The sequence below is a fragment of the Eumetopias jubatus genome, unplaced genomic scaffold, assembly GCF_037043125.1.
Source record: "Eumetopias jubatus isolate StellerSeaLion01/CBP00866 unplaced genomic scaffold, mEumJub1_p1.0 scaffold_4, whole genome shotgun sequence".
In the NCBI taxonomy this organism is placed as follows: domain Eukaryota; kingdom Metazoa; phylum Chordata; class Mammalia; order Carnivora; family Otariidae; genus Eumetopias; species Eumetopias jubatus.
In genome coordinates this window covers 70,061,213-70,074,056 of record NW_028274810.1, presented here as the reverse complement: position 1 = coordinate 70,074,056, position 12,844 = coordinate 70,061,213, and the positions used below count along the sequence as shown (strand labels likewise).

Genomic DNA, 12,844 nt, shown 5'->3' with positions numbered 1-12,844 from the left:
CTCAGCTTCTATGTAAAAACCAGCACCACCGCCCCTGCCATTGCTGTATATGGGTTCGAGGGAAGGCCCTTCCCAGTCTCTTGTTCTAGCTTGTTAGCTCTTGGGGCCTGGAAGATGCTCCCGTCAGCTTCTCCCCCTCCCTCTCTGTCCCTCTCCCCTCTGCTTGCTGGAGCTCCCTCTCCTCCCTGACCCTTTCCCCTCCTTATCAGCACCTGTCCTCACCACCTCCATCCCACACGTAGGCTCACAGCTAGAACTGGTCAAGAGCCTGGTTATTCATTTGCAAAGTCTGCATGCAGAATTGTACCAGCCTCAGTGGTGCAGAACGAACCCATGTAATATGCTGGTGCCTGCAGAGGTGCAGAAGAGCAGCTGGGCCCAGGATGTTCTGTACTCACCAGCCATGCAGAGCCTCTAGCTGCCTCTCACCCCAACTTGGTACATGACCTCGGGCTTCAGATTCCACAGTACAATATTAGTAACCTGGGCTAAATGATTCTAAGGATTTTGCTAGCTCTGACACACTGCAATCTTGCATGCAGTTCAGCCCATCCTGTAATAATAACAGAAATAAAAGACAATAGCTAATATTTATTGTGCACAAACCGTGTGCTAGGCACTATTCGATGTGTTTTATGTGCATTGTTTCTTTTCATCTTTACACCATTTCTTATCAGATAGATACTGTCTACTACCCCCAATTTACAGGTGGATGAACTGGAGCTTGGTGAGTTGAGTTCACTTATTCAAGGTCACTTGGTATTACGTGTCTCAGCATGGCTATATCCAGGCTGCCTGACCCAGACCTGGCTCTTAACCTCCCAGTGGGCATCCAGCTCCCAGGCAACATCTCTGGCTCGACTGCTAACCGCTCACCTGAGCCAGAGCTGATCTGTGCACCCACTTTGCCCTCCAGCCCACCCCCTGTAGATGCCCAGAGGCTCCTCAATTCCACATGCCCATAAATACGCCCTTACCCCACACACACTCCTGCTTGTCCGCTGGTACCTGCCATTCCCAATGCCATTCACTAGGCTGTATGGGGCCTTAGTGAGAATTGGAAAAAGGCGCCTCTTCCCTTCATGCAGACACAGGCCCAAACTGGCTTGCAGGGCCTGGTTAGTGGAGACGTGGCCTGCGTAGCCCAGCGCAATGTCTCAGGCTCCACCACCTTCCGACATGCTCAGAACAATACTGGAACTTGTCCCTGACTTCTCTGTTTCTCTCTCTTTCCTCCTCTCTTTCTCATCAAGCTCTCTCTATTTTGCTTTTCCAGGGGGTCTCCAAGGAACATGTCCCAGACACTTTGTCATCCCTTATCCTCTGGAATAGCACCCCAGGGCAGAAGCCACTGGGCTCCCAGGTCATTTCTGAGAGAAAGGAAGGTGTGTCATCAGGACCAGGATGACGAAGCCCCCAAGAGCCTGGCCCCCATCAGTACTGCTTGCAACCTAAGGTATTCACAGACTTGGCCTCTGGGGCCACAAGGAGGAAGCACAGGAGGCCAGCTGCCCTTGAAGCCTACTGGAAGATGAGCAAACTGCTGGCACAACCTGGGGGGCAGCGGGGTTGGGGGCGGGGTCCCTGGAGCCATGCCACGGGAAAGCCTGTGGTACAGCACTTAAGGGGGAAGAGCCCTGCTGAAGCTCAAGTTAAAAGCGCTCTGCTGATCTGCCCTTCCTATTGAGCGTGCAGCCACCAGATGGCAGCCAAGGCTCCGGGCAGACAGACGAGGCAGGTGGAGCATGGATGTTCAGGGGGGCTCATCACTGACCCCACGACCTTCAGTCAGAGAGCGGGAAAGAGTGAGTACGTGTGCATGCATGTGTGTGTGTGTGTTCTTCTGCACCTATGTGTGCTGAAGGGTATGGACAGAGTACACCTGGACAAACAACTGGGCTTAGTCCCTTCCTTTGGGTTTCCTCACCACACCAGGGGCTTCCGTTCCCCTGAGTCCAGCCCTGTCTCGGGTGCTGGTGATGCAGCGGGAAGTGACCCCGTTCCTGCCCTCCAGGAGCTCCCAGGCCTGGCAAGTAAACAGACCACAGGGATGGTGGGAATAGCCCAGAGGAAGGCCCAGTCCCGGGTGGGCAAGGAACTTTCCCTGCACCTGGAGGGCTTTCTGGCAGTGGCAGGTACAATAACAGAGTACATTAGCTCTGTCTCCCCCCAGCAGCCCTGCAGAGAAGACCCAACAGAAGCCAGCCTACTGGCAAGCCAGTGGGGCAGCTGATCGGCTGGGCGGTCCACAAGCGATGAGGAAGAGCTGAAATTTGAAGAAGACTCTGCATGATTCTCAAGCTCAAGCTCTTGGCCACTGCGTGCACTTCTGGGGACCGGAAATGGGGAGGAGAGCGCCAAGCTGGAGGGTCCAGGCCCCAAGCCAGACCTGGAGGAGAGGCAGATGCCTCCCACCCTGGTCCCAGAGCAAGTTCAGCTGGCTCCAACTATCCGACTCACCTGTGAACTCTGGTCCAAGGGGACAAGGCAGAGCGCATGTGACTGGGATCACCCCTGGAGTGCCACTCTGCACTCCCACCCCCGCCTGTACCCTAAGCTGGGGGAGCCATCTCTGTGAAGCTGTAGTCTTGATCTGATGGCTCCTTGAAGCAGTATTTCTGCTTAGGTTATTCTGAGCATAAGGGAAATCACCTTTTTTTTTCCTTTTTTTTTTTAAGATTTTATTTATTTATTTGACAGAGAGAGACACAGCAGAGAGAGGGAACACAAGCAGGGGGAGTGGGAGAGGGAGAAGTAGGCCTCCCGCCAAGCAGGGAGCCCGATGCGGGGCTCGATCCCAGGACCCTGGGATCATGACCTGAGCCGAAGGCAGACGCTTAACGACAGAGCCACCCAGGTGCCCCAAGGGAAATCATCTTGAAAATCATTCCAACCACCTGGCACTCTGTCCTATAACAGGTGACACTCGAGATAGAATTCCACAGCCCTTTTTTTGAAACCATCTCCCAACTGGAAGTTCCTCTTGGAGTCTAACTGAAGTAAGCAGCACGACAATCTACCTCCAACTCCTCAGTTCCTGGGCAGAGCCTGAGTTTGGACGTAACCTATACTGCAACCCTGTGAAATTCACACGTTTTAGGTAGAGAAGGAAAAAGAAAAGTGCGAGCCCTGTCCCAGGAAGCAGGAAGAGCAAGAATGTCCTCTAGCAGTAGGAGAATCTCCAGGCCCTACAGCCAGGGCCTGCGCAACCTGAGCATTCCGCCCAGAGAGCGGGTGGAGGGATCAGTGCGAGAGGATGCCACACGAAGAAGTGAGACGCCAATGAGGGAGGGCGAGGGACTGTCCCCAGCCAAGGGACTGGCACGAGGCTGCTTGGGCAGGTGGGGCGCGCAGGGGAACCCACTGGAGACAGAGAAAGATGCAAGGGGAAAGAGGAGATGGTGAGCACTAGCTCAGGTGGAGGGAGGAGGAAGAGGAGACCAGAAGATGGAGATAAAAACAGAGACCAAAAGGTGCACTCAGGGAGACAGTGATCCATAAAGGCTGGGAGAGCGAAGAAGGAGACAAGGGACTGGGTGGGAGGAAAGGGCGGGGAGGGAGCAGGAAGTCGTGAAGGCCCACCAGCCATTTGGCTCCAGTGACCGGGTGCCTCCCCCTGTCTGTCACTCAAGGAGTAGAGAATACCCTCCCTGCATGGCTGGTGGGGGAGGGGCTTGCCTCCCCACCCCCACCCCCCACCCCCACCCCCCGCCCCAGCTCAGAGGCTCCCTTCCCCAGGCCCCCTGATGGCTGCCCCCTTGGGACTGGCTGTGCAGCCCCGATAGATGGTGGGGGGCCCAGCTGGTGTGTTATCAGCCTCCTCCAGGAGCGAGCCTGAGCCACTCCACGGCTGCCAGCCTGAGATTAGGCCCCGGAGGGTCATTAAGCACCGCCCTGGCCCGGGCCCAGCCTCCTTTCCCTCCCTCCTCTCTGGCCCGGCTGGCAGGTGGGAACAGGCGATAAGGACTGGGGGCTCTGGGGCCGGCAGCTCCATGCCCCCTGCCCCCTGCCAGGGCAGGAACATGGGGTGGGGGGAAGGTCAGTGCCAGCCCAGCATCTGCAAGGACCCCAGAGTTCCCACCATCCTGGTTCCTCCAACGTGGAGAGAGGGCTGAGGAGGCTCCCCGAGAGGCCAAGGCAGGGGAGAGGGTGGCCTGCCCCAGGAACCAGGCAGGACAGTGACTGCCACCAGCCCCTGCTGGGCAGCCTCACAGGTGAGGGAGGCCAAGGGATGGTGGCTCTGCTTTCTACCCTGGAGGGCGTGTGGGGCCAGACCTGAACCCACCCCCAGCCCCTCAGGGACAACTGGGGGCAGCAGTGGGAGGAAATGGAGGTTCGTGCAAGGAGAATCAGATCCAGGCAGCCAAAAAGGTTCAGACCAGGAGATTAGAAAAGGAAGAAGAGGGTGTTTGTCCCTTAGCAGAGGCCCTCCAGTAGCCTCCATCCCTCCTCCAGTAAGTTAGAGGCTGGGCTCACTGGCCCCCTGGCTCTGCCCTCTGGTCTAGTCAAGGAAGACCTCCTAGAGGAAGAGGAACCTTGGCAGAGCCAAGAAAAAGGAACATTGTTCCTTTTTGGAGTTGGAACCGGCAGCGGTGGGTGAGAAGGCATCTGCCCACAAGAGCACATCCACAATTCACTGAGCTGAAGCTCAGAGAGGGGAGGCGATTTGTCCTGAGTCACACAGCAGACAAGGGTAGGCCTGGGGCAAAGACCCCGCCTTCCTTCTGCACAGGGCTCTTCCCTCTGCCGCAGGCTACAAACTAGACCTCAGTGTGGTAAGAAAGGCTAAATCAGATCTTAGACGGGGCCTCCCTGGAACGTTTGGCTGAAACCCTCGAACAGCAGAACAATGGCTACAGCGGGGAAGTGAGGGGGCCGTCACTGGTTGGGGCAGCTGGCCGAGGGAGATCTCTGGGGCAAGGTGGACTGCCTCCTTCCCTCTAGCCCCACTCCTGTGCACCTGGGAGCGCCCCTGGCTGGGTCTTTCTCAGGTTGTCACCCCAGATTCTGTTCCCAGAAGAATGACAGTCACAGGGACGAGGGGCCTCCGGGGTCGGCCAGCCCACTGAGTGTGTCTCCTCCCCACTCCCTCTTGCTTCCTTCTCCCTGGGACCCAGTTCCCTGACTCCACCCCCACCCCCCAGCACCGGGAATCAGGGGCACTGGTGAGGATGACTCTACTCCAGCTTTGCAGGGAAACTAGCCAAAGCCTCCCCAGAGAGGAAGCTGAGTTCAGAGAGGACTGTGGCTCTCCCAAGGTCACATAATAAGTCTGCAGGGGACAAGGACTCAAAGCCGGGCTTCGTGAGTCCTAGCCCAAGCTCTGTCTCAGAACTTCTTATGCTCAAAGGCCAGCCGAGGCAGGCTAGAGCCGCCTGGGTAAGGGTTGAGTGAGCCACCTACAAAGCCAGGCAGCAGAGAGGATAGGGAGGGGTATCAGTACTGAACAAGGAAGGGCCCAGAATCATGGCTGTTAAGGGTAGGTCAGGGAAGGGGCACTGGCAGCAGGGTCTCTGCCTGGAACGAGGGGTAGAGTGGGTGAGCTCCCTGGCCCCAAGGGGCCTCCCAGAGAGGGTTTCCTGGGTAATCCTCCAAAGCTACCATGACAGTAGCTTTGGAAGGTGATTGTCATGATTCAGAAAGCAAGACTGGGCCTGGCTGTACGCCTGAGGGACTGTTTCTGAGCCCTGGGAACATCAGGCCTGGAAATACAAAACATCTTTATTTCGCAGAAATGAGAGCCATTTCCACAGTTAGAGGGAGAGGGTGTGAGGCAGGGTGGGAGGTGATGAGCTGACTGTCCTCTTCGGAAGGGTCCTCTGAATTGAATTGGGTGGGAGACCTGCCAGGAAACCCTAGGGCCCCAGCTGAGCCCCGACCTGGACACAGCTCTCTGGCTTTGGCTGGTGACAGTTCAAGCGAAGGTGGGCAGGGTGGGGTTGGAAGAGCGGGCCCCTTACTGTAGGTTCCTGCACAGAGAAGGCGCGGCTTGGGTGGTGAGCCGGGCATCCATCACAGGCACGTGGGGTCAGGGCTGGGGGCCACATGCAAGTGGGGGTCACATGGGGGTGCTCCGGACCTTGCCCTCTTCCTCGGGGACATTCTCATAGGCATTCTTGTGCTCACTGGAGCTGAAAGAGGATGACAGGGGTCATCCCCCCCCCTCTGTGCCGTCCCCCTCTCCCTGCTCTATCCTACACCTGTGAGGGCAGTATCTTCCAGAATAAGTACACTTCAGTGCCGGAAGGGAGTTCCCCCACCCATGTCTGGTCCCAGGTGCCCCTGTGACTGGAGGCCTCTCAGCACCGCTCCCCTCCCTGAGCCCCATCTCTCTCCTATGCTGCGCCCTTCCCCCACTGGAGCCCCACTGAACAACCCCCTCATGGAGCCCATCTCCCCACTGAGCAGCCCCCCCACCTACCCCGCCCCACACATTGAGTCCCCTTCTCTCCTTGAGTCCCTTTGCCCCACTGCACCCCTCCACCCCTCTGTATGAGTTCCAGTCCCATCCCCTTACTGGACCCTCTCCCCAGCTGAGCTGGCGGTCCCCCAGGAGCCCTGTGTCCTCACAAAGCCCCCACCGCACCCCTCCCTCAGCTCCTCTCTTCGCTGAGCCCTCCCCCAGATGAGTCGCCTTCTTTCCCTGCCCTCCCCCCGCTTCCACCCCCACCTCTCGGAAGCACCCGGTCCTTCTGGAGCACAGAGTGGTTAACCCTGGGCCGACCCCTCACCTGAAGCTGGCCGCCATCGAGGAGTACCTTCCATCTGTTCCTACCAGGATTCCGTCTGCCTTGTTTCCAACGGTCATGACCACGTCCCCGGGCTCCCTGTGGACAAGGCTCATCAGTAGGGCTCCCCAGGTCCCTACCCTCTTTGTTCGGCCTCCTCCCCTTGTCCAGTCAGGCCCTGTCCTACGCACTGGTCCTCACAAGCCCAGGGGCAGAGGCTGGCTCTCACCAGAAGCCCCTCTCTCCAGCGGGGCCCCTGTCAGTACAGGCCTGATTCTGGCCCTTCCTGCTCCAAGGTGGGGGCCTCAGGTCCCGGCCTGAGATTTGCAAAAGATTTATCCAAGGCCTCTCCCCGACCATGGCCCGGCCTCCCTCTACGGTTCTCCTTCTGGCCTCAGCTCAAGACCCAACGGGATTTGGTGTCTGCCCCAGACATCTACACGGCTTTCCCCGGCACCGGGCGCAGACATGGTCCACATCCACTCAAGGCACAGCCTGGGTCAGTTGAAAAAAGAAGCACTTCTGACAAAAAGCTCCTGGCCTCTTATGCAAGTTTAAACCCAGTGAGTGTGGCCTCTGCCCCCGCCGACCCGGAAGCCGCTCTCACGGGGTCGCGGGACCGCTGCTTGCCCTTCCTTGGACACCACCCAGGCCCCTCACACTCAGCATGTCCCGAGTGAACTTAGCAGCTGCGTCCAGATCGGCCTCGGGGGCTCCGTGTCTCCGTGAGCGGTGGCACCAGCAGCCTGAGGGACGCAGCCCTGTCCTTCCTTCCTCCTGCCCGCTGCCGACCCCCTCCACCAACTTCTGGGGATCAGCGCCCTAGACAGCTCTCAGACATGTCCCCTCCGCATCCCCTCTGCTGCCTCCAGAGGCCAGACTCTGTCCTGACCTCATGCTCAGCCCCCCTCATTGCCCTTCTTGCCTGCCCCTACCCCACGCGTGCAGCCCAGGGCTGCCAGAGTCGTTCTGCTCAGGCCGCCTCTCATCCCAAGACCAGCACACAAGCTTTCACTGGATTCCTATTGCACGAAGGATAAAGCCCAAAGTTCGGGGCGCAGGTGTACGGGGTCTGCTGGGCCCAGGTCCTGCCTAGCTCGCCAGTCTCTGTCGGGTCCTCTCTATGCCTCTCTCCACCCGTGAACGCTTGTGCTCCCTCACTGGGCCGCGCGGGGCCTCGGCTGGCGCCCAGGCACCAGTCCCCCTTCGTGAGAGCTAGCGGCAGGTGCGGCCTGCCCCGGGGTTGGGGGGCACAGAGTGGACTGCATTTCAGCCCAGCCCCCTCGACCTAGGACCCCCAGTGTCCTCGTTGCCCTCTCCCATCGGCCGCAGTGCTTTGCCCATGCTGCTCTATCCTGAGACCTGCTCCTCCACACTCGTCGGCCCCCAGAATCAACGTGAACTCACAGGCCTTCTCGGACTACAGGCCCTGGCCCCCCAGACCGGGCAGGCCCAGCACTGCCCTCTGCACTCCCTTTTACCGTCGAGTCCGTACTTGGCACGGTGACTGCCCCGTGCTTTCCAGCCCGGAAGCCTGGGGGCGCTGAGCCATGTCTGTCCCGCGGACCCCCTGGACCCCAGCATGTGGTACGGCGCCTGATCCTGAAGAAAGATGGAACTTTCCTTCCCAGAGGTTTTCCCAGCCCCCATCACAGGCGGGGCCAGTGTCCTGACGCTACAGAGAGAGACACTGAGACCTCAGGGAGGGAAGCTCGCCAGGAACGAGCACAGCTGTGGGGGCCAACAGAGCCCGGTCTGGCAGCCTCGGAGCCTCAGCTCCGGTCCCGGAGATCTTCGGCCTCGGTGTCACTCCCACACAGTGACAGCACTGGACGCTGGGCTTCCGAGGCCCTTCTCACCACGACCGGAGCAGTAGCTCGGGCCCGGGGCTTGCCCAGCCCGCACCAGCCCAGACCCCATGCCCCCGGGCGGCACTCACGGCTCTTCCTGGCACCAGAAGCGGTTGACGGCAAAGGCGATTGCGACCAGCACTAGGAACACAGCCACGGCGATTAGGCCCTGCAGCCAGGGCTGCAGGTTCCCCAGGCCTGGAAAGAGGGGAGTGGGGTGCTGTAGCAGGCTCTGCCGCAGTGGGGGCTGCAAGCATAGAACAGGGGAGGGAGGGACCTCGGAGCTAGAGCCTGTGTCGGAGGCCATCAGACGGCCGCTGGGACCAGAGGAGACATTCTGGGGGAGCGAGGGTGGCAAGGAGGACCCACCTGAACCCCTCACTGAGCTTAGAGAGGGATGACAGTTGGAAAGTGGGAATTCAAAAAAGGGATGAGGTGCCAAGGAGAGACAGCCCTGAGCCCCTGCCCACCCCTCCACATGGGTCACATGCAGGGTCCCCTGGGACCCTGGGCCCCAGGGATCAAAGGGCAGCTCTCTGGACAGCTGGCCTGGGCCCTGGCAGCCCAGGTTGTCTCCCCTTCTCTCCGGCTCCCAGAAGGTGCGTGCAGCCAGAGCTGATAGGACTGGGCTGGCATCTGGAAGATCCTGTTTTGTAAGAAGGTTTCCTTGGTACTGGGTAGGGCGTGGGAGTATAGGACAAGCAAGGCTGCTTTAGCTAGGGGTGCCTGGAGAGAGGGGTGGGACAGAACACCTTTGGAAAAGCAAGGCAGAAGGGCAAGTTCTCCTCCAGGTCGTGGGGCCAGAAGAAAGCTTCAAAACCTGAGCCCCTTTTATCTCCTCCAGCTGGGTGCCTACAGGACTAAGCCAGAGACCAGCTTGAGCCCCCCCACACATCATCTTCTTTACCTTTTGACCCTTGACCTTTGACACCACCTTCAACCCTCAAGGTTTCCCCAAATCTCTGCTCTCTGCCACAGGCAGCCCCAAAGGGCTCTCCCCTCCCCCAGGCATCACTGTGCTCCATGAGCTTGAGAGAGCTTAAACCTGCAGAGAGTAGACACGCAGTAGCAGGTGGGTCTCAGGAAGGGACAGAGACCAACAGGAGGCTCCCAGAAGGTCTTGTCTCCAAGCCAAAACACATGCATGCCTAGTGCCATCCTGTATTTTGAGGGGCCCAGGCTGGGCATCAAAAACTTCATTCTGCCTCACTCTCACTCAGAAGTCCTTCCTTGAGTCTACCCTAAAGCTCTCCTGCTGCAGTGAAGGCCCTGCCCCTTCTCTGAGCTCTCTCTGAGCCTGCCAGGTATAGGGAAGAAGGGAGGGATCCGGGAACTCCGTCCTAGGGCCAGATCAGTGTGGTTACCCTGAGCTCCATACCTGCCAACAAGCAGACTTTGGACTCACTGTTTCCCCAAGAAACAATGGATCAGACCCATTGTTTCCTCCGTGTTTACTCAAGGATGGGGGGTTAGTGCTCAAACCCTGGGAGGCCCCTCCCTGCCTCCTCCAGACCCTGCAGCCAGCTCCCTCCAGACACCCACGGAACCCGGGTCCCTGCTCCTCCGTCCATGGTCCATGTGGCTCTGAAGTAAACATAGAGCACAAGGGACAGAGCCTGCGGCAGGAGAGAGGTGACCTGAGCCCTGTCCCTGAAAGACTGCAAGTCCCTCCATGGTGATCTCAAACTTTCACATTGATGAAGTTCTTTCCGGCTTATCTCTTAGGCTTATCTCTTAACTCGGGCAAAAGGCCCTGGAGGGCAAAGCCTGTGCTGCTGGAAACCCAAACTCCCCCTTCAGGCAAGAAGGATTGCCCCGAGCCAGCAAGACCCCAAGACAAAGATTGACCTGACCTTCACTGCCCACTTGCATGGACCCGCCTACTTTTGCCCCCCAGTTTTCTTATATAAACCTGGAAGTATTTTTGGCACTTTGGAGACAGTCCTGGAGACGCTAGTCCGCCGTCTTCCCGGCATCGGCCTCACTGACATAAACCCTTTCTTGTTTCACTGCCTTTGGGTTTTGTCAGGGGCCAGGGGCCGAACATGGTCTGGGGGGGGGGGGGGGGGGGCGGAGCCAGGGGCTCGTGAACCCGGCTACATCCCTTCTTGCTCTGCTGTGTGATCCACACAAGTTACCCCACCCCTCTGATCTGCGGTTTCCAAGAGGGCTTCAGAGACTGGGAGGCAGAGGTGAAGTAGACCTGTGTGCCAGCTCAGGGCCCCTGCAAAGGAGGGGTACCCTGGGAGCATCTCTGCCAGTTCCCTCTGGACCCAAATCCCACCTACAGAGCCCCAGACTTGGGCTGCGGATGCGGCCGCACAGCTCAGGGCGGACGGCAGATCTGGGGGTGTGGTGCTTCACTGGTGTGCGGCTTTCCCACGCCCTCACCTGGCAGCAGCCCTGGGAGGTAGGCAGGGCAGCTTTATTGTCCTCATTTTATGGATGAGAAAACTGAGTCTCACAAAGGGGCAGTGATTTTCTCCTGGCCGCACAGCAAGACAGAGGCAGAGTGGGACAAGAGCTCAGATTTGTGGAGGGGGCCACCCTGGGGCACTGTCCCCTACCGGAGCCCAGGAAGCTGAAACAATGAGGACTTAGGCCAGAGACATGGGCCCAGCCCTAACAGCGCAGCCCCTCCCCTGGGACAAGCCGGTCGTATGAGGGGCACCTCGGGCCCGCTCCCTCCTCCCTTGTAGCCCCTGAACCCCTGTCCTCAGGACCCCACCATCTCTCAGGCAATTCCTGATCCTGGAGCTTGGGCCTCACTCCTCTAGGTCTCCAGTCCAAGTCTCTACATTTCCCCTGCTGCCCGCATTCCTCACTCCTGGAAAACAAGTCCCAGACAGAAGCCTTGCTCAGAGCTCTGCCTTTGGAGGTTCCTCCAGTGAGCCCAGTCCCTGCTGCTTCTTCCCAGTTGTAGGTGTCCAGGGTGGTGAGGGAGGCCAGACGACCACCCTATCCACCCCTGCGTTACCAGCCCCCAGCCCAGCCCCCCCGCACCGCAGCCCGCAGTCCTGGACTACCTTGACACCTGGTAGGCGGCACTGCAGTGAACAAAACCGCAAGGAGCAGGACGAGAGCCGACATGGCTGCAGGCAGCTTCTAGGCCCTCTCCCCGGCTGCTGGTATCTGGGCTCCTGGGGCTGCTGTGGGGTCTGTCAGCGTCTGCCTGAGATCCGCCTGGGCTCAGTCTGGCCCTGGAGGAGAGGAGCAAGTAAGGAAAGAGGCGAGGGAGGAAGGAAGGGAGGTGGAGAGAAACTGCCCTCCCTCCCATGGTAATGAGCTGCCAGGCCTGGCCTCCCAGGTCGGTGCCCTGCCCACTGGAGCTCGCATGCGAGGTCATCTTTCAAAGGCTGGACAAGAAAGCAGGTCTGCAGACTGGGAAGATGTGAGGAGAGTCGGTGCCTCACCTCCAAGCCCCAGGTCTCCCCAGTTTTTGTGTCAGCTTTCCCCCTTCCTGGCAGCGGGGCTGGGCTCTTAGGAGAGGAGTGACACATTATTGCTCCTGTGGGCGGGCTGTCTCGGAAGGCTGACAGTGGCATTAAGAAATCTGCTGTCGGCCAGGAGCTTGGGGAAAACCCCAGGGCCTAGGGAAAGGTTCAAGCTGACCCTCCCCCATGGCCCGGCCCATTTCCTGTTCTTCCCCTCACCTGTCCCTCCTCAGCCAGACCAGCCCATGGGGCTTCTGACCCGCCATCCCTGGCCTAGCTCAGTAGCTCTATAATCTACCCTCGCCTGTGGGGATCATGACAGAGGACCCGAGGGGCCCCGCCCACAGCCTTCCCTACCCTGCCCAGCTGCCCTGGTCCTGTTCAGCTCGCCTCTCGGCCCCAGATGGGGCTTCTGGAAGCTGGGTGGAAGCTCCCCAGGACAAGATCCAGTCTTGATCAGAGGCCATTATACATACCTTCTGATCCACCTCCACCATCACAGGGAGACAAGTGGGTGAACCCAGCCCTGCTGTGGAGGCAAAGACATCCCCAAGTGGAAGGTTCTAATCTGGGGCCCTAAACCCTTGGGCCCTCAAACCCCAGGATCACATGGAGTCCATCTGGTCCTCCAGCTCAGGAACTAAGAATGACCCAAGTACCTGTTGAGGCCCGGGGCCAAGGGTCACGCTGGGTCTCCTTGCCTCACCCCTCCCCAGGAGTACAGGAAGCCAGAGATGCTGAGAGTCTAATTCCGCAGACACCAAGAAAGAAGGACCCAGCATCCTGGGGCAAAGTCTCTGAGATGGAGGGTCCCCAGAAGTCAGGGCATACG

The 12,844-nt window shown here is 59.1% G+C and overlaps 1 protein-coding gene across 2 annotated transcripts; it reads right to left on the bottom strand.

Annotated features, from left to right (window-relative positions):
* Window positions 1-5,696: 5,696 nt before the first annotated feature.
* PDZK1IP1 (PDZK1 interacting protein 1) lies at window positions 5,697-12,070 on the bottom strand. Of its 2 annotated transcripts, XM_028106821.1 has the most exons (5): window positions 11,992-12,070; window positions 11,605-11,778; window positions 8,668-8,776; window positions 6,732-6,827; window positions 5,697-6,131 (listed from the first exon to the last, which is right to left on the bottom strand). In XM_028106821.1, exons 2-5 carry the CDS (start codon window positions 11,666-11,668, stop codon window positions 6,059-6,061), a joined length of 342 nt encoding a protein of 113 aa, XP_027962622.1. In that variant the 5' UTR covers window positions 11,669-11,778; window positions 11,992-12,070; the 3' UTR covers window positions 5,697-6,058. The 2 variants fall into 2 exon arrangements, with proteins under 2 accessions (XP_027962622.1, XP_027962621.1); XM_028106820.2 differs by lacking the exon at window positions 11,992-12,070 and having other exon boundaries at window positions 11,605-11,834.
* Between the last annotated feature and the right edge of the window lie 774 nt (window positions 12,071-12,844).